This window comes from Equus asinus, chromosome 4, assembly GCF_041296235.1.
Source record: "Equus asinus isolate D_3611 breed Donkey chromosome 4, EquAss-T2T_v2, whole genome shotgun sequence".
Taxonomy (NCBI): Eukaryota; Metazoa; Chordata; class Mammalia; order Perissodactyla; family Equidae; genus Equus; species Equus asinus.
In genome coordinates this window covers 90,517,058-90,537,261 of record NC_091793.1, presented here as the reverse complement: position 1 = coordinate 90,537,261, position 20,204 = coordinate 90,517,058, and the positions used below count along the sequence as shown (strand labels likewise).

General features: G+C 35.4%; 2 protein-coding genes across 11 annotated transcripts in view; one reads left to right on the top strand and one right to left on the bottom strand.

Moving 5' to 3' along the window:
* The window catches only part of ORC4 (origin recognition complex subunit 4), a 77,609-nt gene extending 74,021 nt beyond the window's left edge, over positions 1–3,588 (top strand). For all 10 annotated transcript variants that reach the window (XM_070507670.1, XM_070507673.1, XM_014831690.3 and 7 more), the window contains 3 exons: positions 652–747; positions 831–898; positions 3,128–3,588. In XM_070507670.1, coding sequence (XP_070363771.1) covers positions 652–747; positions 831–898; positions 3,128–3,316 — 353 coding nt within the window. In that variant the 3' untranslated portion in view covers positions 3,317–3,588. The remainder of the gene's footprint in view (positions 1–651; positions 748–830; positions 899–3,127) is intronic.
* A 2,963-nt stretch (positions 3,589–6,551) lies between these two features.
* The window catches only part of ACVR2A (activin A receptor type 2A), an 85,032-nt gene continuing 71,379 nt past the window's right edge, over positions 6,552–20,204 (bottom strand). Inside the window, exons 7-11 of the mRNA XM_014831696.3 lie at positions 19,663–19,808; positions 17,789–17,903; positions 15,038–15,176; positions 11,262–11,392; positions 6,552–10,314 (exon numbers count right to left, since the gene is read on the bottom strand). Coding sequence (XP_014687182.1) covers positions 10,120–10,314; positions 11,262–11,392; positions 15,038–15,176; positions 17,789–17,903; positions 19,663–19,808 — 726 coding nt within the window. The 3' untranslated portion in view covers positions 6,552–10,119. The remainder of the gene's footprint in view (positions 10,315–11,261; positions 11,393–15,037; positions 15,177–17,788; positions 17,904–19,662; positions 19,809–20,204) is intronic.

Here is a 20,204-nt window from a genome sequence, read left to right as displayed (position 1 = left end):
CAATGGGTATAGTGTTGTATATCCAGAATGCTTTTATATCCATACAGCTTTTAACTCAGCCCTTTAAAAGGTATTATCATTCCCATATAAAGTGAAAGAAACTCAACGCTCTGCCTCCCTTGCCACAGTGCAAATCCAGCTAAAACTATTGTAGGCATTCTCATTGCACAAAGTGCTACTGAAAAGCATTGGCTTTTAACCATTTTGGTTTTGCTATCCCTTTTGAGAATCTAATGAAACTTCTCTTGAGGAAAAATTTTAGATATAATTTCCAGGGGTTTAGAGATTCTCTGAATCATCAAGGGCCCTATGTGTTTTAAAGTTACAGAATAATTGCAGCTTCAGTTTTTGTTTACTGTGGGCCATACCATAAATGCTTGATAATATTATCTCTCATCCTTATAACATCTCTGTAAGTTTAGAAAGATCTTCGTTTTGCAGATAGGAAAACTAAGCTCAAGGAGGTTGAGTAACTCACTTAAGATTATATAGATCATAGTGACTGAAACACAGTTGAACCAAGGGGAGATCTTAAAGACGACCTCCCCCACTCCTCAAAATCATGATCATTCTATTTGGAGGACAGTTATTTCAATCTTATATATCAGAAGTAAACTATGACTCATAGTTTGTTTCCCTTTGTAACTGTAGGTCTGTCAGTCTTGGAAATCTGTCTTATAATAGCAATGAAGCATTTAAATGACATCTATGAAGAGGAGCCCTTTAATTTTCAAATGGTCTATAATGGTGAGATGAGTCTGGTAGTTTCTTTCTGACTCTAACCCACTGCTTATTTGAAGGTACTAACGTTGTCATTGCTTTCTCTCCAGAGTTTCAGAAGTTTGTTCAAAGGAAGGCCCATTCTGTTTATAATTTTGAAAAACCTGTCGTCATGAAGGTAAGATTTAAGTTCACCGTTATTTTTCTGCAGACAGGTATATTTTTACATCCGATTTGATTGTATATATCACAATTGCACTTTCATTAATTTTGAAACATTAGGTATTTATCATAGGAATTTATTTTCAAAACAAAAATCTAAAAATGAAATATATGAATAATCCTGAAGAAAGCAGCCAGTTCTGTTAGTTTGTGTGGAGGTATACTGCCCTCTACCGTCTGTTCCTAGCACTTGCATCCTGAAAAGGAACTATTCATTACAGTCTATCAAATCTGTCAGTATATAACTATTCCTTTACAACCCAAGGGTTGGCTTTGTAATCTCGGCAGTTTTAAAAAGGGACAAAAATGCAGATATGAACCATTAAGAAACTAAAAGACAAAATATCATTGGCTGGTGAGGATATACAGAGAAAGTTTTATTAGGAGCTGGGTGAGGCATGAGTTTTAAAACTTGAGAAACTTTATTCTAGTGTACCATTGTTCACTAGAACTGTAATGTGAGCTATATAATTTCCTAATAGCAACAAAAAAGTAGAAAATTAGAAAAAGGTAAGATTAACTTTAGTATATTTTATTTAACCTAATATACCAAAAAATCTCAATCTATTATCAATATGGAAAATTATTAATAAAGTGTTTTCCATTATTTTCTTTTGTTGTAAGTCTTTGAAATTCAGTGTGTGTTTACACTTAATGCACATCCTGATTCACTAAATATTCATTGGAAATACTTTCTCTTTAGATTCCATAAAAATTTTAGTTGAAGAAGTAGAGTAACATTCTGAAATTGTTCCAAACATACTTAAAATTTTCTGATTGACTCAAGTATCAGTTTTAAATTAAACTGACTGAAAATTAAATAAACTTTAAAATCGAGTATCACATTTCAAATGCTCAATAGCCCTATGTGGACAGTACTTACCTTATTGGACAGTAGAGCTCTAGAGGACTTTAGGGGAAGAAATATCTCTTTTTGTAAAGCAATGAACCCATAAGTCTGTTAGCATCTCTTATAAGCCCTAGTGGTCAGAATATTATTTCATGTAGCAACCAAAAAAACGTGAGTACAGGGCATTGCCATTTCTTGAAAACAACAGGAAAAGTATTTAGCATACTGGAGGTTTCTTTTTTAACCTCTTCCTAACATCCATATCTGTCTGATAGTCATAGTTTGTGGGTGTTGTATGAGTGAAAAGGGTTACCTGAGTATTTAAATTCTTATGAGTAATTTGCAGCTGCTCATTTCTGCATTTAAAATAAGAAAGTATTTTGTGCCTAGAAATATTTTAAATTTCCTCTATTTTATTCAGCCCCAAGACGTGCAGCCTCCAAGTGTTTTCTCATTTTCAGAAATGAATACTGTCGAGATATTTCTTTTTCATCAGAAGAATTTTTAAGATACATAAAGAATATATTCCAATGATATTTTTCAGAATGAGGATGTAAGAAAAGAAAGCTCAGGAATCTATTTCAGTGTATCAGTATTTAATGGTTGCTATGTCATGATTTAATGGTTTGTTTTCCTTCATATCCTAGTAAAATACCTAAAACAACAATCAAGGTTAGAAAAGAAATAGTACATGCATATTAGAGGTGAGAGGAAGCAGACAGTACAGAACTCTGTTAAGGTGAGGGGATGGAAGAAGGGGACTTTCTGACAGGTTGTGGCAGTCTCTGTCGACTCAGGGAACCAGGAACCTGTCCTCCCCCTTCCATGCCCGTGGCACTCTGCTCAATCATTTATTTATAGGACCAGCTGAACAGGCTGGTGTACTCCTAGGGGGTCTTTCCTGCCTGCCTCTTTTTTTGCAGCTGTTTTAAACTTTTACACAGCTAAGTCTTACAAAGGTAGAAACAAAATGTAAATGTGAATTTGCGTAACCTAGGTAATTAGCCAAAAATTACTGGTCTTATCAGGTCTTGGGTTTTTAGAGAGAACTGGTTGAAACCCTTCATTAAGTACTAGGAGGAGATACGATATAGAATGAGGTTAGGAACAAAAGCCATAAAGTTTGCCCTGTTTACATTCAACAAAGCAGGGACTGGTAACTGTATATTGTGATGTATGAAGTCTTTATGAGGTTGATGAGAATTATTTTTGAACCCTATTTATTTCTATTAAGTTTTGTTTCCTGGCGCCTGACCAAAACCTTAACTGTTCTCTGGGTTAACGTTGTTACTTTATTTCCCCTATTCAACCTAAACTATTTCTTTCGTCTTTCAGGCTTTTGAACACTTACAACAATTAGAATTAATAAGACCCATGGAAAGAACTTCAGTAAATGCACAGAGAGAGTACCAGCTGATGAAACTACTTTTGGATAATACTCAAATTATGAATGCTTTGCAGAAATATCCCAACTGTCCTACAGATGTTAGGCAGTGGGCAACATCCTCACTAAGCTGGTTATGAATACAATCAGTGGCTTCAATTATGGAGTTTCAGGCATGCTTCTCTAACAGAACTAAAAGCTATTGTCCTTTAATAAGATATGTTATTACACTTTTTATATTTATGAACATGTATTTTTGTATTTATGGGGAACTGTTACACATGTACTATCTTGGCTGTATCTTGCCTTTGAATCATGAGCAGTTACATGATTTATAATTCCAGTGATTTAGATTATACTGTAAGTAGCAGTTGAAAAAAATAAATGTGACTATTTTAGGGATTCAACCATATGCTTGTTCAACACTTGTGAAGTATTTATGTGGTACATTTGAAGAATGCATTTCCACCTAGCAGCCAAATGTTTTTATAAACTTTAAACAAAGCAGTAAAGAAACAATGGTAAGGATAGAGGTGTAATTGAGTAATCTTCTGGTCCAGTGGGAGGTGCTGCATTGTTTTTTTTTTTTTTTGAACCTATGGAAATTTTGGATTCTGTCCCAGGCGTAGGTCTTCCAGTTCAGGAGACTGACTAGTTTGGCTAGAAGATAGTTCACATGTATTTTGGGCAAAAGTTTAAACATTTTCTTCCGGACTGCTCAAAATATGGTACTCATGCCATCTACAGAAGAATCTCTTGTAAGATTTTTTTAAAATGCAGATTCTTGGGCCTATTCTAGGCCAAAAGGATCAGAATTTGTCTTTTTAACAGACACTTTAGGAAATTCCTGGAAAACTGCTCCCACGAATAATAGGAAGTGTTTGACAGTGTTAACTAAATCTATTTATATCAAAAAGTGAATTGCTAAGAGGAATGTGGAAATGTTAGTCAAAGCATCACCTTATAAATTCAGGAATCCATGAACCAATACAGGTATATGTTTAAAATGGAATTTAATAAGCATTTGTTAAGTATTAGTGGCTTCATTTATTCAAGAGTATTTGATTGCCTGTTGTTTTCATGGATGGTTTACAAAAGACAGAGTCCCTAGCCTCATGCAGTTTATAATCCCTTTAACTATTAAAGGCCCTATGATATTTAGATACTGTTATTTGCAGATAAGAGAGTTAACACAGTAGTGGCAGTGTCCAGAATCACACAGGTAGAGAATGATTGACCCTGAAGTTCATCTCAGGTTTGATTGACGCCAAAGCCCCTGCTGTTAAGACCTGAAGTTCAGTAATGGGTTCCTTACGACGTATTTTTTAAAGTATGCTCTAAGAAATGATTTATCTAGTTTTTATCAAGTCTCGGATGTAGAACGGGATATAAAAAGATTTCTGTGCATAAAAGTAACTCTTCAGTAGTTACAACCTATTCTTTTGCATACATAGCTGTTCCTTCCCTGCCTTCTAAGTCTTCAGATCACTGTCATTTACTTTTCAGCAGTGTCTTGCATAGTGGTTCTATGTGATAGTCTATAGGTTTTCAGGGGATACTTTGCCAAAATACTTAATATGGTAGCCTCACTATTACTAGAAGCAAGGATTTTATACATGAGCTAAAATTGTCCCTTTAAAAAATTTCTATCTACTCTTTTAGGGAAGTACCATCTGCCTTAAAGACACTAACTGTAAAAGCATCTAAAGAACTGACTTGAGGATTGCCAATTTTTACTAGCTTAAGATGCCACTGAAAAGGCTGAGAGCCCTCATTTGCCTCCTTGGCTACTTGAGAGCTACAAAAGATCCATCAACATTTTCATTTTTTGTGAAACAGTTATAAAGCAAATCAGAAAAAATAGGTTAGCAGAAGTCATACAAATAAATTATACGTCTCCATTCCAAACGCTTTCCTAAATTTTTTTTTTTGAGGAAGCTTATCCCTGAGCTAACATCTGCTGCCAATCCTCCTCTTTTTGCTGAGGAAGATTGGCCCTGAGCTAACATCCACGCCCAACTTTCTCTACTTTATATGTGGGATGCGTGCCACAGCATGGCCTGATGACCGGTACGTAGGTCTGCACCCAGGATCTGAACTGGTGACCCCTGGGCCACTGAAGCAGAGCATGCGAACCCGACCACTGCGCCACTGGGCCAGCCCCACCAAAGGCATTTTTTGATGGGAGGAGGAGGAAGGTTGATGTTTCCCTTTCCATATTCCCTAATACAAAGAAACTAAAATGTACTTAGAAAATATTTAAACTTAACTTCATCTCTTAAATTGCCTAAACATCATCATCATCAATAAAATAAAAATCAAATCTGAAAAGCCCTAGTAAAACACTTTCAAGAATAATGTAAACAAATATGGCTTAGATATTTTCTTCATTTACTAGAGGAGGAATATAGCCATTTAACAGCACAGTCAAAAACCCATGAACTCCATGGGTCATCAGATTGAAAAGCAGGTGAGGCCAAGTGTTAGAGGCTTCACGAAGTGCAGTTTTTACTTGTGTGATCTGTCTAGATGCCCTACCAAAAACATGATCTTAGTAAAAAACACAAAAAAACTCCAGTTCACGTGCACATGCACATGAATGGCTCTGAGGAATTAAAACCTGTTGGTCCAAACTTACTCTGTCATAATGCCATATGTGTTGAGTATATACTATTGACTTCCTGAAGAAGCAGTGTTTTGCAGAACACAGCTGTGAAAAACAATTTCAGTCTTTCTGTAGCGGTCCCATGCAGGTTCCACCATGGTGTGCATTTTCATTTGTTTTGGAAGCAAATGCAGGTTCTTTCAGACCACCATAACCTGTGTTGCCCCTTCCTTCACCTTTACCCTAAAAAACTGAGAATCCGTTGGTGTAAAATTATGACACACAATATGACAATGTGGGGCTTTTCCACCTTCTTTTTCTTTGAAAGCCACAGGATAAAGAAAAGCCTTTACAACATTAAAAATGATAATGAAAGCTAGTTTCTTTGATGATTACTCTTACTGATGACTCTAAATGAAAATACCAGAATTATTCCATTCAATTAGTTACATAGTTGAGAAGTGTAGTTTATATCTTTCATGACCATTTCCTAAGCCACACTTCTCTATTTCCATATGAAAAGGCAATGTAATTAATGCCAGCTAGCCTCTGGCTTCCTAAAACTGGCAGGACCAACATAGATACTTTAGTGGGAATACAATCTGCTTAGAAAACAAAGGAGGGAAATGCCACAGCTGACAGACCTCCCTTCTTTCACCAGTCTCCATTCTTGCAAATTTCAAGGTGTAAACTTCACTATAAATTACAAAGCTACTCTTCCCCTCTTTAAGAAGAACATACAGCTAAAGAAAAACTGCATATGCAAATCATACCATAATTCATTTTTTTATTTAACTTGGGGATGGAATGGGGATAGCATACATTTTATTTGTACAATATTTAACAATCACTTATCCAAGGTGGGGTTTTATGGGGCTATTTTTTTTTTTAGCTTTTTGTTAAATACTTGCAGAAAAAAACAGCAAGTACAATTTGACAGTAGTACAACAACCTGTGCCCAAAACACTGACAAGAAATACAGAATAAAGCTAAAATAATTGCTTACCAATATTTTGAGAGGTAACAAATAGGATATGGGTTGAGACTGCATAAAAAATGTACTGCTGGTTGAGTATCTGAGGTAAATGATGTTCAATCAAGATGCTACTTGTATCATTTTGCCCATAAATCAGTAAATAATTTTATGCACATTATACCAAATATTCCTAAAAAGTAATTTTTTAAAAAGGTAAAAAAGAGAAACTGGAAAATATCTGTGGTGAAGCATTTTTTTTAAAAACAGTAATCAGTTTATTCCAGTAAACTATCCTCTGGCCAGGGTTTTTTTCCCTACCATCTGCATTTTACTTATATGTAGCTGTTACATAGGGGTGAGGAAAGGGGGAAAAAGAGATTCTTTTTCAATTTAATGATATATGATTCTATTTTTAAATTCCAAACTTGTTGGGTTTTTTTCCTGATTCTATTTTCAAAACATCACCATGAAAGATAGTGTGAGTTCACGGGACCAACAATTGTGAGGCACAGTCTCTTGTTCTGGAATTCACAAGGTACCTGTAATAAACATTCAAACAAGAATCACACATCACATGCTAAAAACTTCCTAGCATCTAAAATACATACAAGAGCTGTGCAGGGCATAGACTTTGAATAAAGCCAAACACTGGTTAATCCATCAGTCCTATGGCAGTTGATCATAAAGCATTCCTTACACGGAGATCTGGGCAAGGTAAAGAGTATACGTTAGAGCAGCAGTTCGGATGGGTGTCAGAAAGGCAAAATACAAGATGAATCATAAAGAGCACCATACACATGAGGAAAAAATTACTGGGGTCTTAGCTAACCCCAAAACAAGTCATTTTTCTCATTCTTTCATCTTTCTTTATTTCAGCATCCCTAGCTCAAACTTTTTGTTAACTTGCCCACTCTGCACTGACTGTAAACCAAACATGAAAATGCCCTGCAAAAGAAAGTTTTAACAAGACTAGGTATCAGGACAGGTAGTCACTGGAACATTATTATTTACTGCTTATAAAAAGTGTTTTTATATTAATATAGTTCTCAAAAGGATACAAGTTTTAAAATTGGTTAGCTAGTTAAGTACAATAACCAGGATTTCTAAAAACTTTTTCTAACATGAAGAGAAAACTTCTATCTTGTGAATAATTGGTCTTACAAAATTTATCTCTAGACCTCACATAAGCCAAACATTCATCATAATATTCCTTGTTTTTGTTTCGATTTTTTTTTTAACTTTTAGAAACAGGATTAAATGTAGAACAGGTAGAAATTAGTCTTCAGGAGATCAACAATTTTCATGTATGAACATTCTCATCATTTTCCCTTCTTCATTAGTTTCGAAGTGGAAGCAAAACCAAATCAAGAAATTGAGAGGCCAACTATTTTTTGAAATAAAGAGGTGAACTCAACATTGAAATGGAAATTCTTAGGAATACAATGAAACCTTGGATACATGTGTGACCAAGAGCACAAAGTTTTGTATGGTGTGTGGCACATAGACAACAATGCTATTACTCTTCTTTCCCTCCCTGCTTAGAGTCTGTTGACCTATGTATTATTTATAAATAATTTATTATTCCCAGAGATTGTGCATTTATATGTAAAATGTAGTGTACTGTGTGGTTAAATAGCCATTTGAAGATAACATTCACAGTGAGCTCCTGATAGTGACATGTAAAAACTTCTTTTATAAAATTAATGTATTCATTTTTAAATGACCTGACAAAAGTACACAGCGTAATACTGGCTATTTGTTGGTCAGTAATCTAGAAACTCAGGAAATTAATGTTTTACTTTGGCCTGTATAAATTTGAGGAAGAATCCAATTATATTCTAATGTAATATTGTTTTGAAAAGCACTTTGGCACCTACCTATGATCAATTCCATTTTTTTTTAATCAAGGATAAGGCATGAACTATTCTAAATTAATATCAGAGTTAGTTGGGAAAGCAATTTGCAGGAGGAGACTAGGCTGTGTCACCTACATCAACACTGGTTACCTCTAAATGTCATTGCATATTTTAAGTTAGTTATAAGTTTAACTTGTTATCCCTGATTTGTTTTAAAGCAGTAACATCTGAAATCTGTGCTTAAAATTTAAAATCTCTATCCTAGGATAATTCTTTATGTATCACAGACATCAAATATTACTCTGTCAAGATGGCACCAAGCAGAAATATCGTGATAAAGTTACAAGTCTCAAAGCAGAGAGTGAGGAATTCTGAGTAATGACACTTCCTGAGGCGATCCTGAAACAGTAATAAAGAATGTCCCACACACATACTGTTTGGTGAAAAGAAATACACTACAGTTTTACATATATAAATAGGAAAAAAATCTATTTTAAAAGAATAAAAATGAAGAGCTTTCCAGTGTTACAGCTCATTTAAAAAAATGTAAATCATGCTTTAAATTTTCAAATATTCCCGAAACACAACACACCTAAAAAAAATACTTAGGTAAGTATGCAATATTTTGGGAACCGGATATAAGATGAAGCTTTAAAACATGGGAAGAAGGGGGAAATGACACCATTTTTCCATTTCAAAAAACAGCACTTTTTTTCCTTAAATTACAAGCTAGCACAAGAGAAGCTAAAACACTGCTTTACAAATAGCCACTTACGTTGGCACTAGGCATAGCTTACCTTTTTTTCTTAAATAACACAGTGAATTTGTAATACCTTCTTACAAAACATGGATCAATTTATTATTCAAATTTTGTTAGTGTTTTCAATTTTATAATTTAGCAACCGTGGCACTGAGGTATACCTTGTTGAGGGAGGTTAAAGTAATGCTTGGAAGCCTCTTTACTGTACCCCACTTTGATGACTTTGTTTATGTACACAGAACAGCAGCACACTAAACATTCACAAGCTGTGTCATATTGGCATTACAATAGTCATTTATAGAAACACAACAGCAAATGCAATAAAAACAAGTTACCCTTTTTAAAATCTGAAATGAAAAGTTTTTGATTTAAAAAAAAATAGCAGTAGTTCATTTAAGGAATTAGTGTCTTCTCACAGACATTAACAAATCTGATGTCAGTTTTCAAACACGATTAGCCAGGTCCAAAAGAGCCTTGATTTGGAGAGGGCCACATTCTTCATGTACACTTTTTCAAAAGTTTCTTTGTAGAGTTTGTAACTTTTCTCTTAGTCTCATGTCCTTCACGTCTCTGCTACAGGTAATGTCATAAGTCTCACAGAGCCACATTTTAAACGAGGGTCTTCTTTGCAACATGTCCAAGAGACATCCTACTCGTTTCACACAGAAAATAAACTGTAAGCAGTTTCGTTAGCTTAGCAGCTCCAGTTCAGAGTCCTGTTTCTCAGTGTACACGTGATGCAACCATCATAGACTAGATTCTTTGGGAGGAAAGTCAACGTTTGTCACCATCGTGACCACTGTTACAATGTCCTCTGTGGTAATGATATTTGTTAGTCTTTGCATCTGAGTAATTCTTTCACCTACACAGCCAGCTGATAACCTGGCTTCTGCATCATGATCCCAACATTCTTCTATTGTTTCACAAAGCATTGCCATTCCCTAAAAAGAAAAAATACATTCAAACACCACAGCAATTTTTGTTTTCTATTAGGAAATAGAATAAAATTTCCATAAAGAAATTGCTAGTTTTCTGAGCCAAAGAAAGTTTCAAGATTGGCTAAGTTTGATATTATTTGTCAATAGTCACTTTTGAATATCTACTGAGTGCAGCAACATGAAGAAAAGCACTAGGAGAATTCACGTTTTTTTAAGCACTGGAGACTATCAAAGCAGGTGATTCATTGTTTTAAGTCCAAAAATCCCATCTATTGTTCAGAAACCAATGCTAACCCTTGAATTGAATTCAAAACCAAGGCTAAAGGAGGTCTACCGAATTTTAGTGTTTCTTACTTAATATCCACATTTCTATGCTGCAATTAAATAGAAAGTTTAGAAAGTCATCCTTGAGGATTTCCTACCTGGTTTTATCCGTTTCTGGTTATATCAAGACCAAAATAACCAGGGCAATACTGTTCCATCCTTCATCTACCTAGTCCCTAGTTTTAGAGCATTATTGAGAACTTGAAAGTTTCCAATCCCAAATCAAAAGGCTAAAAAACAAACTCCCATAAAGAGGAGAAAATGGATGCTTCACTTTTTAAAATAGCACTTTTTAAAATGTGGAATGGTGGTGGTCAGAAAGGTTATGCATCTATCTGCAGGCACTCCTTTCCCTGAGAAGCTTTCTAAACAGGAGACATACTTATTTGCACAGGAGCAGAGAGATGAAGAGCCCCCTAAGGCTCGATGACTTCACCATCTCCCTTATGAGTATACAGACTTAGCCCTAACTGCTGATTCTAGAACTGCAGTACAGAGCATCCTGTATGAATATCACCTCCCCAGAAAATCCTCCCAGAAGAAAGAGAAATGTACAGAGAGAGAAATCATTCCTCTGAAAAGCATTTTATTGGAATTTCAAATGAAAAGCTAACTGTATAACTTACAGCGTGTTTCTGCCAATAATCTCTTAAAACAGGCCTCTTTTTTTTATGCACAACAACTTCCTGCATGTCTTCAAGAGATGGATGCTGGCCAATTTCCTCCTCAAATGGCAACATGTACTCATCTACAGGTCCTGAAATGGAAAAAAAGAAAAAAAGAAAAAAAATCATTTTAATTCAAATTTTCCTGACTTCCAAAGTGAAATAAACTTTCTAAAACATATTTTGTATCACCTTTTCCCAACTGTTACATGCTATAATGACAGGAGAGAAATGGACCCTCAGCCATACTTATACCACAGTGTGACCCAAACTCTAATTTAAGGGAAATTAAAAGTCCATGACTTGGTATGTAACCCTACTAAGGATGTGTAAGGAGCTTTCTTATCTACTGGATGAGGAATGCCTGTCTCCATACGTATAGAGGGCACAGGGAACCATGGATGTTTGCAAACCAAGGATATTATATCCCTTTAAGGTACCCACTCCTCTTGCAATTCAGACCTGACTGTAAACAGTAGTGCTTCCATCTCTGAAGATTTCAGGTTTAATCTGTTATAACCATCTTTATTCTATGACACATTCAAACCCGTTACACGCTGCATGTGAGGAATTAGGTACTTCAAAGTCACACCTCTTCTCTGCCCTCACAAGAGCTGCCAAAAAGACACTTCGTTTTTAAAAAATCACATACTCTCCAAACAGGGTTCCCAAGAAGTCAGAATGTGCCTTCAAGAATAAGCAGGATTTATTCAACATAAATGATCCTTTCTTTGTAGGCCCACTCAAATAGGAAAATGCAGTTAGGAGTTAATAATAACTAATATTTGATGAGCACTTATCCTGACCAGGAACTTTACATATACTATTTACTTCCATTTTATCTTCACAAAGTGAAGATAGCATTACTTCTATTTTACAGAGAGGAAAGCTCAAAAAAGTTCCAGAATTTGCACGAGGACATAAAGCTGTTAAGTGGTAGAGCTGGAATTTGAATACAGCTCTATGAACGACTTTAAAGTCTGTGCTTTCAATCAGTGTACTGTCTCCCCTTGAAAGAAACCAGTCACTAATGAGCAATTTCAGTGACCAGATGTGTCCATGGATAGACATAAACCTTGTACAAGCTCTTGAAATGCACCAATAGTCTTGGATAGATATAAGTTATGAATAATAAATCATGAAGGAGGCCATATAACTCAACCCTCTCTGAATTGTAAGAATCCTTGATGCCTTGATAGTCAGTCTCTGCTTAAGCACTTCCAGTGACTGAGAGGACACTTGTCCTTCGGTTTGGGGATGGAGAGAACTAGTTCTAGGACCTACCTGCAGATAACCAAAATCCACAGACAGCAAAATCCAGGGATGCTTAAGTCCCTTATACAAAATGCCAGAGTATTTGCATATAACCTATGCAATCCTCTCATATACTTTAAATCATCTCTAGATTACTTACTACTTATAATACCTAACACAATGTAAATGCTATAAAAATAGTTGTTATTCTGTATTGTTTAGGGAATGACAAGAAAAAAAGTCCGTACACATTCAGTACAAAGGCAACCATAGTGGGCCTTTCGATCTGCAGTTGGTTGAATCCCCGAACACGGAACCAGTGGATCCAGAGGGCTCATTGTACTGACATTCTAAGGTGTCTGTTCAATCCTTGCCTCTCAAAGTGTGGTCCACAGGTCAGCAGCACTGGCACTGACTGGTGGCTTGTAAGAAATGTAAATATCAGGACTCAGTCCAGACCAACTGGGTCAGAATCTAAATTTTAACAAGATTCCCAGGAGTTTGGTATGCACATTAAAGTTTGGGAATCAATGAATTGAACCATCAAGAATTAGCCTTCAACAAATTTTAAAGCACTCACTTTAGCAATGTTCACACTGTCCCTTCTGCCCCAATTTCTGACTTGAGTCAGAAATTACTGACTCTGCAATTAAGCATTACATAGCACATGCAAGGCATTTAAGAAATGTCAGCATCCATCCTTTTCTTTTCCCATAAAATCTCCCCTGATAACCCCTCCCACAAACAAAGCAATTTCTCACTCTTCAAAACTCCCATAACACTCCCTTACATTTCTCAGGGACTACATTCATCCAAAAACATTTTCTGAATACCTATGTACTGAGCACTCGACTAGACAATTCACACTTACCTTACTGTAGAGTTAACCGTCCAGGATATATTTTATCACATTAACTAAACTGTACATTACTTAAAGGCTGCGTCTTGTGTATCCCGCATAACCCCATATGCAATGGTTTGCTTTGGAGAGTTCATATTAATAAAGTTCTTATGAAATATATATTCCTATAACATCTGCCATCTGACCTACTTCTGCTTCCATAAATGCACATAATAAATGTACTTCCTCTTCCACTTTGAGACTAAATACACTGAACGGCTTACTCTTTTTCCTGTAGACTTCTAAGCTAAGCTTGAGCCATCCAAATTGCTTCAACCTTTCTTAGGTTCTGGATCCACTCCCATGCCAAACACCCAATCTTGGAAGAATGAATGGATGTCCATTCCTGAGCACTCTCTACTAAGTTCCATTTAAAAGCACAGTACCCCAAATCAGATTTCATATATGGAGGTAGTCTGTCCTATACTGAGTGACTATTACAGAACTCAGAAAATAAAGTATTCTTATAAATATCGGTTACGTTGGTTATACCTTTTTAAATATTCAACACAATTTCTGCTATAGTCTTTCACAATCCACAGAAAATTTTCAGGCAATTATAAATTAAAACAAAAAATAAACAGATCAAGCAAATTTACATTTGTCTGGGAGTTTATCAGTCAGAAAGTTTGTATATTCTCACACCCAAACAAGTGCTGTTAACTCGAAGAGAGTTCGGATCTTATGAGGAGCACTACAGAGGACCTAGAACACTACTTATAATTTTGTCACACCAGGAATATAGTATGTAGGTTTATAATCAATCAATGAATGCAAATATTTATCAGGCTTCAACAAGGACTTCAATAACAAGAACAAAAAACAGGAATCCTTTAGAACCAAGGTGCTGCGCTAGGACATGTAATGAATATTCACAATAATGTCCACATCAGGTCAGATTTCAAAGCTTTAAGGAGGCAGAATTTAAATTGTGGTATATCCAAACGCACGTTCAGTTCTGTGTCAGGGAGCACAGACTGTAAATTCGATCTGGTTGGTTAGCTATATGTTGGCATTATGGGAGTGCTGAACAGACTCAGCCTGAGTGTCCCAGGAGGCAAAGTCCCCTGACTCTACTTGCATCTCCTCTCTACTCACATCTCCTCTCGCCACAAGAGCTGACTTGAGAACCTGGGGGCAGGACTCATGGGGTCTAACCAAAGTAGCAGCCCTCTCTCTACATCTGGATCACAGTTTCAAATCTAGGTTTCACCATTTATTACCTTGAGGCTAAAATAGGCAAGCTACTTAATTTCTAGCTAAAATTTGAGCCTTAAATTCCTCATCTGTAAAACTGAGATAATAACTACCTCCAAAGTTGTTTTAGGAAATAAACTAAAAGTATGTGAAATGCCCAGCAAAACATGTGGCAATGGTACAGAATCACTACCTATCAGGAGCTTTCCTCTCTTGCCCGCTCTATCCTCTGCCTCCTGAATTCTCTTTAAGCCACCACCTCTTGGAGTCTCTTTAAAAAAAAAAAAAAATTGCCCTTTAAAATATTACCTTTGAATGTAATCATCCCTTTTCATATATGTGTAGTAGGCATATATATCTTTTTTCAAAATATTTTTTCCCTTACCATCTGCGGCAGTACAGCGAGAAGCCAGTTCCCACAGGACTAATCCCATGGCGTACATATCTATCCTCAAAAATGCATCCCTTTGGAAGTTTATAGCACCCTCTAATACCTCTGGAGCCATATACCTCCGGGTACCAACCTGAAAAAGATGTTGAAAGCAAACAGTACTCATTCATTAACTTTATGAACTAACATTTTATGATTTTGTAAAAAGAATCAAAACCAAATGTGGTCTACTATCAGATACGGTAACTAAATTATGACCACCAGACTAGAGGGTCAAGCAGAATTTTATTCCATTTCAAGTAATACAACAGCCAAGGCACTGGAAACAGTGGAAGGATCCATCAGTAGGGGCTGCTTAAACAAACAGAGTACTATACAGCTCTTAAAACACATGAAATAAATCTCTAAGGACGGATATGGAAAGATTTCCGAAAATACTGAAGGATGAAAACATCAAGGAATAAAGCAGTAGATACACTAAGATCCTTTCTGGGTACATTAATAAATATATCAACAGATATTATGCTGGTATAGGCTTAGAATCTTTTCCCCCTTCTGGAAATAATCACAAGAAACAAAACTGGTTGTGAGGAGAAGAATGTAGGAAAAAAGTTGTATACTTTTCAACTGTAACTTTGCATAGTGTTTTAAATGTACCTTTTTAAAAAAAAATTCTTTTTTTTGAGGGTTTCTCTTTCTCTGCATTAAAAAAACTAATAAACTATACAAAACATAAAAAGAATTGGCCAAGTAAAACATGGATAAACTTTTTAAAGATCTATTTGTACAAAGTCTGTGTATTTATTTATTCATGAATTCTGTTTTGGAGTTCTTTATTTATATCTGTCCCTAACAATCTGGTATTTCTTAGTAATGTAACTATGGTTACTAAGCAAGTACAGCTAGCTTTGGTTGGTGCTTGACAACATTCATATAAGAATGCTTAAACATTTTTTGTGAAATAGCTGGGGAATCACAATCTACTTGAGTTTTAGTAGATCTAGGGAGCAGCCCAGATACTGGTATTTCCAAAAAGTTCCATCCTTAGGTGACTGTGACCTTTAGATTGGAAGTTAGGCAATTATCTGCAAATACACCTATAATAGAGATGTTTAAAAAAAAAATAAGGACAGATCACTAAGACCCTAAAGGTCAAGTTTTTAATTCATTTAATAAGGAGAACGCATGAAAGAAAAAAAAGTAGCTCTGCTTCTTTTACTACTTTAAATAACTATTTTAATTGTACCAAAAGCAAGCAGTTCCCAAAAGTCTACTTTTCTCCCAAAGATAAATGCGTGCAATCCAAACTACTACTTTTCTTACAAAATAATGACTTATCTACCTCTTTAGTGTTATATGTCCTCTCTTTTATAAACTGAAGATAACAGATTAAAAAATCTTATTTTTTTCCAGTGTTCTTTGCAATATATAAAATGTGCAATAGCATGCATTTTCAAATTTTCTGATCCTTGAAATCTAAAGTCAAGGAACCAATGATGTAAGTAATTAGTTATTTTCACCTCATCATGTAACACAATTGTGAGCATTAAAAGATATGAATGAGTCCCAAAATTTTTTCTTAGAAAAAACAAGGGGTGAGGGGTTATGAGGTACCAAAGGATTAAACTGTTCCCAAAATTTAGTCTGATGATAATCAATCATACTTTCAGCTCAGAAATTTGTCCCTAGGCTTCCTGCACAATCTCCCATCTCAGTAATATTCTCCACAAAACTGCCTTTATTCCCAAATACATTCAAAGTCAACTTGTTTAGAACTATGACTGCTGACCATTGCTCCAAGCTAAATTCTTAAATCATGAGTCAATATTGCCAAAATTTGTTGTGCTATGAGTCCTTAACAACTGTGTACCTCGAGGTCAATAGGATAGAAAAAAACCTGGAGGTCAACAGGATAGAAGAAAAGAAAGCTGAGAATAAGATGACCAAAAAATCTACATGATTTGAAAGATGAACAAATGATCACATGAAACCTCAATCATCCGACTTTGTAAGGAAATGTTACCTTTCAGGTCAAACCAGTTTTTTGATTAAAAGGTAATCTTGTAGGAGTGAAAACACTTTTGTTAGCTTCACAGTTTCTGACAATAAAATGTACGGATAATGTCCCTTTTCTCTTTGGCCTTCTACAAGATTCCCACTGCTGAGATCTCTTCATGCAGACCTTGACTAGAGTTAGGCTTCTCTCTCAGAGCTTTACAATGCTCTGAACTCAGGAGAGAATTCAGAGAAAAGCTATAAATTTGATTAAAGAGTTAATGAAGCAATAAAGACCAAGAAGCAGGAAACTGTAAGTGTTTACTGGACAACTGGGCAGTAGATCTTAACAGACTGTAGCATGAATAGTAACTGATTATTCTTCCATTCCTCTTAAGACAGTGAAAAAAATTAAGTTAAAACTACTGAGTTAATACTAAGAACTCCGTAAGAATGAGGTCTATTAAAATATGTTGGGTTCTTCTTTGATTAGAATCTCATGCCACTTGTCTAGGTTGTTTTATGAATTGCTTGATCTAAACCATCTGAGGTCCTAACAGTCCTTCACTACCATATCAAAATGTCTTCCTCAGCAAATGTAACATATTACTCTTAAGAGAGACATTTTACATTAGATGCCAATTTAATGACCACCACGGTGATTTCAGATCAATTCAGTCCAAATAGTCCATTCTAAAAAAATACAAGACAAGAGCATTTTTTCTTACACTTTCTAGTCATCATCCTTACCTGTCCATGGGTATCACCTGCAGACTTGCCAGCCTCAAACTTTAACGCCAACCCAAAGTCAGCAATGCAAGCTGTCAGATTGTTTTTCAACAGCACATTTTTACTTTTGATGTCCCTTGCAAATAGAAAGATAAAGTATTCAAATTAAGTTTACATAAGTTATCTTTTAAAAATTTTCATTGAAAGTAGGAAAGAGGAACTCTTATGGCATACCACGTATGCCAGAAAAAAGTTATTTGAGAGATGAAATACAGAAAAAGGGAGAGAGGAAGAAAAAGCTTAAGCAAAGTCTCCATATAGCTTGAAGCACAAGAGTACAGTGACACACTCCTATTCACAACATGGACAGAAAGAAGGAATTCTCTCCATTAACAAGTTTTATAAAGATGTGCCATTCCAAAAGTACTGTCCAGCCTACATGTTATCATTGTCATTCCTATCTACCAATTATAAAATTGATGTTTTTGTTTAAGATTATAAAAATGTTTCAGTTTATAGTTAGAAACTCCCTTTGAAACTGAAATTGAGAAACCAGAATGAAAGAATTTTCAAATAACAGCTGAATTGGGGCCTTTGCCTACTGATAAATGCCTACATTTTAGAATGGTCCCTTATTTTAGTGGTTCTTATATTCATCAACCTGGGTGTAGAAAAGCATCTCTAGAAACGTATAACAGATAGAAATTTTTCACCATAAATGTACACTGCTCCAGCTAGATCCTGGTCTTCTGAAAAAGACTAATAACCATTTTAAGGCAATCAGATATCCTCCTCTCTACACTAGCCTCAACTGGTTCATACTAGAAATTACTATACCCTGACTAAATGCATCTATGCTATGAGCAGTGGTTAAATTTGTGTGTCGACACAGAGACCAAGAGGGGGATAGGGGAGGCACAGGTAGACACCCACAAGTGCTACAAAAACCAGACTGGACTCAAAAGATTTCTAAGGACCCCACTCCTAATAACCTTTGGGCATTTCCTATAGGACTAGATGAGGAAAGCAAAAATCCAGGAAGAGGCAGTTAGACTGTACACAGAAAGGTGGGGAGAAAGGGGAACTATATCTGAAGTGGATGTCATTTAAGGTTTGCAAAATCAAAATCTATATTAGAGTTGGATTAAAAGCAATTCCTCCCAGAAATCTAAAACACCACCTGTGTCACTCAAATAAATATCTATATAAATTAAATATCTATTAAATGAATCAGCTATCTACTCTTAAAGCAACCACCTTCAAAATGAACAAGAAGATGACAAACTGATCCTATGTTCAAGGAAGTTAAATACACGATGGCAAACTGAATCCCGTTTTTAAGGAACTAACATTTTCCCTTTTGAGGGTATGACAACTGTTGTTTCCAAGTTCTATTTCTTCACTGAAAAAGGCATTTAAGTAAAGCCAGTTGTTCAAATGATGTCTCCTTCCACCTCGGCTCACATAATGATCATACGGTCATTCAAAACACAAGCAAAAAAGATAGTCAAGGGCTCTCCTTAATTACATCCCCTTATACCTATTTACAATCATCTTTGAAGTAAATCATGTTTTGATGTAAAACAAATTTCTTTCTCCTTTGAGAAAGAGAAAATACACTTTCATTCTTAACCATACTTTTAGAAATTAAACAAATTAAAACAATAATTAAACTAATGCTGACTAACAATTAAGCTAATGATGTTAACATATACATTATCCAAAATATTTCCTGGCCAATCTCAAAGCTAATGTGAAAAACAAATAAAAATCAACTGCCTCCTATAGCATGATTAGATAACTAGGGGAAAAGTGAATTTAGCCCAGAGGATTAAAAATTTAAATAATAAACAAATACTGAATTATTTGGGAAAATAATATAAATTTAGCTCTACCTGTGAGATATGGCGGGTTTGTGGCCATCTTTTAGGCCAGGTATATCCTCATGTAAATATGCCAATCCTCTAGCCATGGTTTCTGCAATATGACACAATTCATTCCAAGAGACCACATTAGCCTTAAGAAAGTCTGACAGTGAACCCTAAAGAAAGGGGGGGAAAAAAAACAACTTATGCTCTTGACAAAAGCCTTATGTATATGGAGACTTTCCTTTTTACTTTTAAGAGATTATGGAAAGCAATGTATCTTTCCTTTCAGTGAATAATGAAATCCAAAGAATAATCTTTCTGGAATGGTTCAAGTTTCACATTAATAAACATTTGACTAGAAAAGAATACCACTAATCTTTAAAGGTTTGCTACAAGCACAGTTGGTCAATTTTCCCCTATTAGAAGGCAACATTTTTTTAAAAAAAGACTTTTAGTTGAAAGCCTAAAGTTTTAGAAAACATTTAAAAAGTTAAAACATATGGACTACAGAGATGTTATATCATAGGACTAGGAGAACACAAAATTAAAATATATACACAAGAACTACC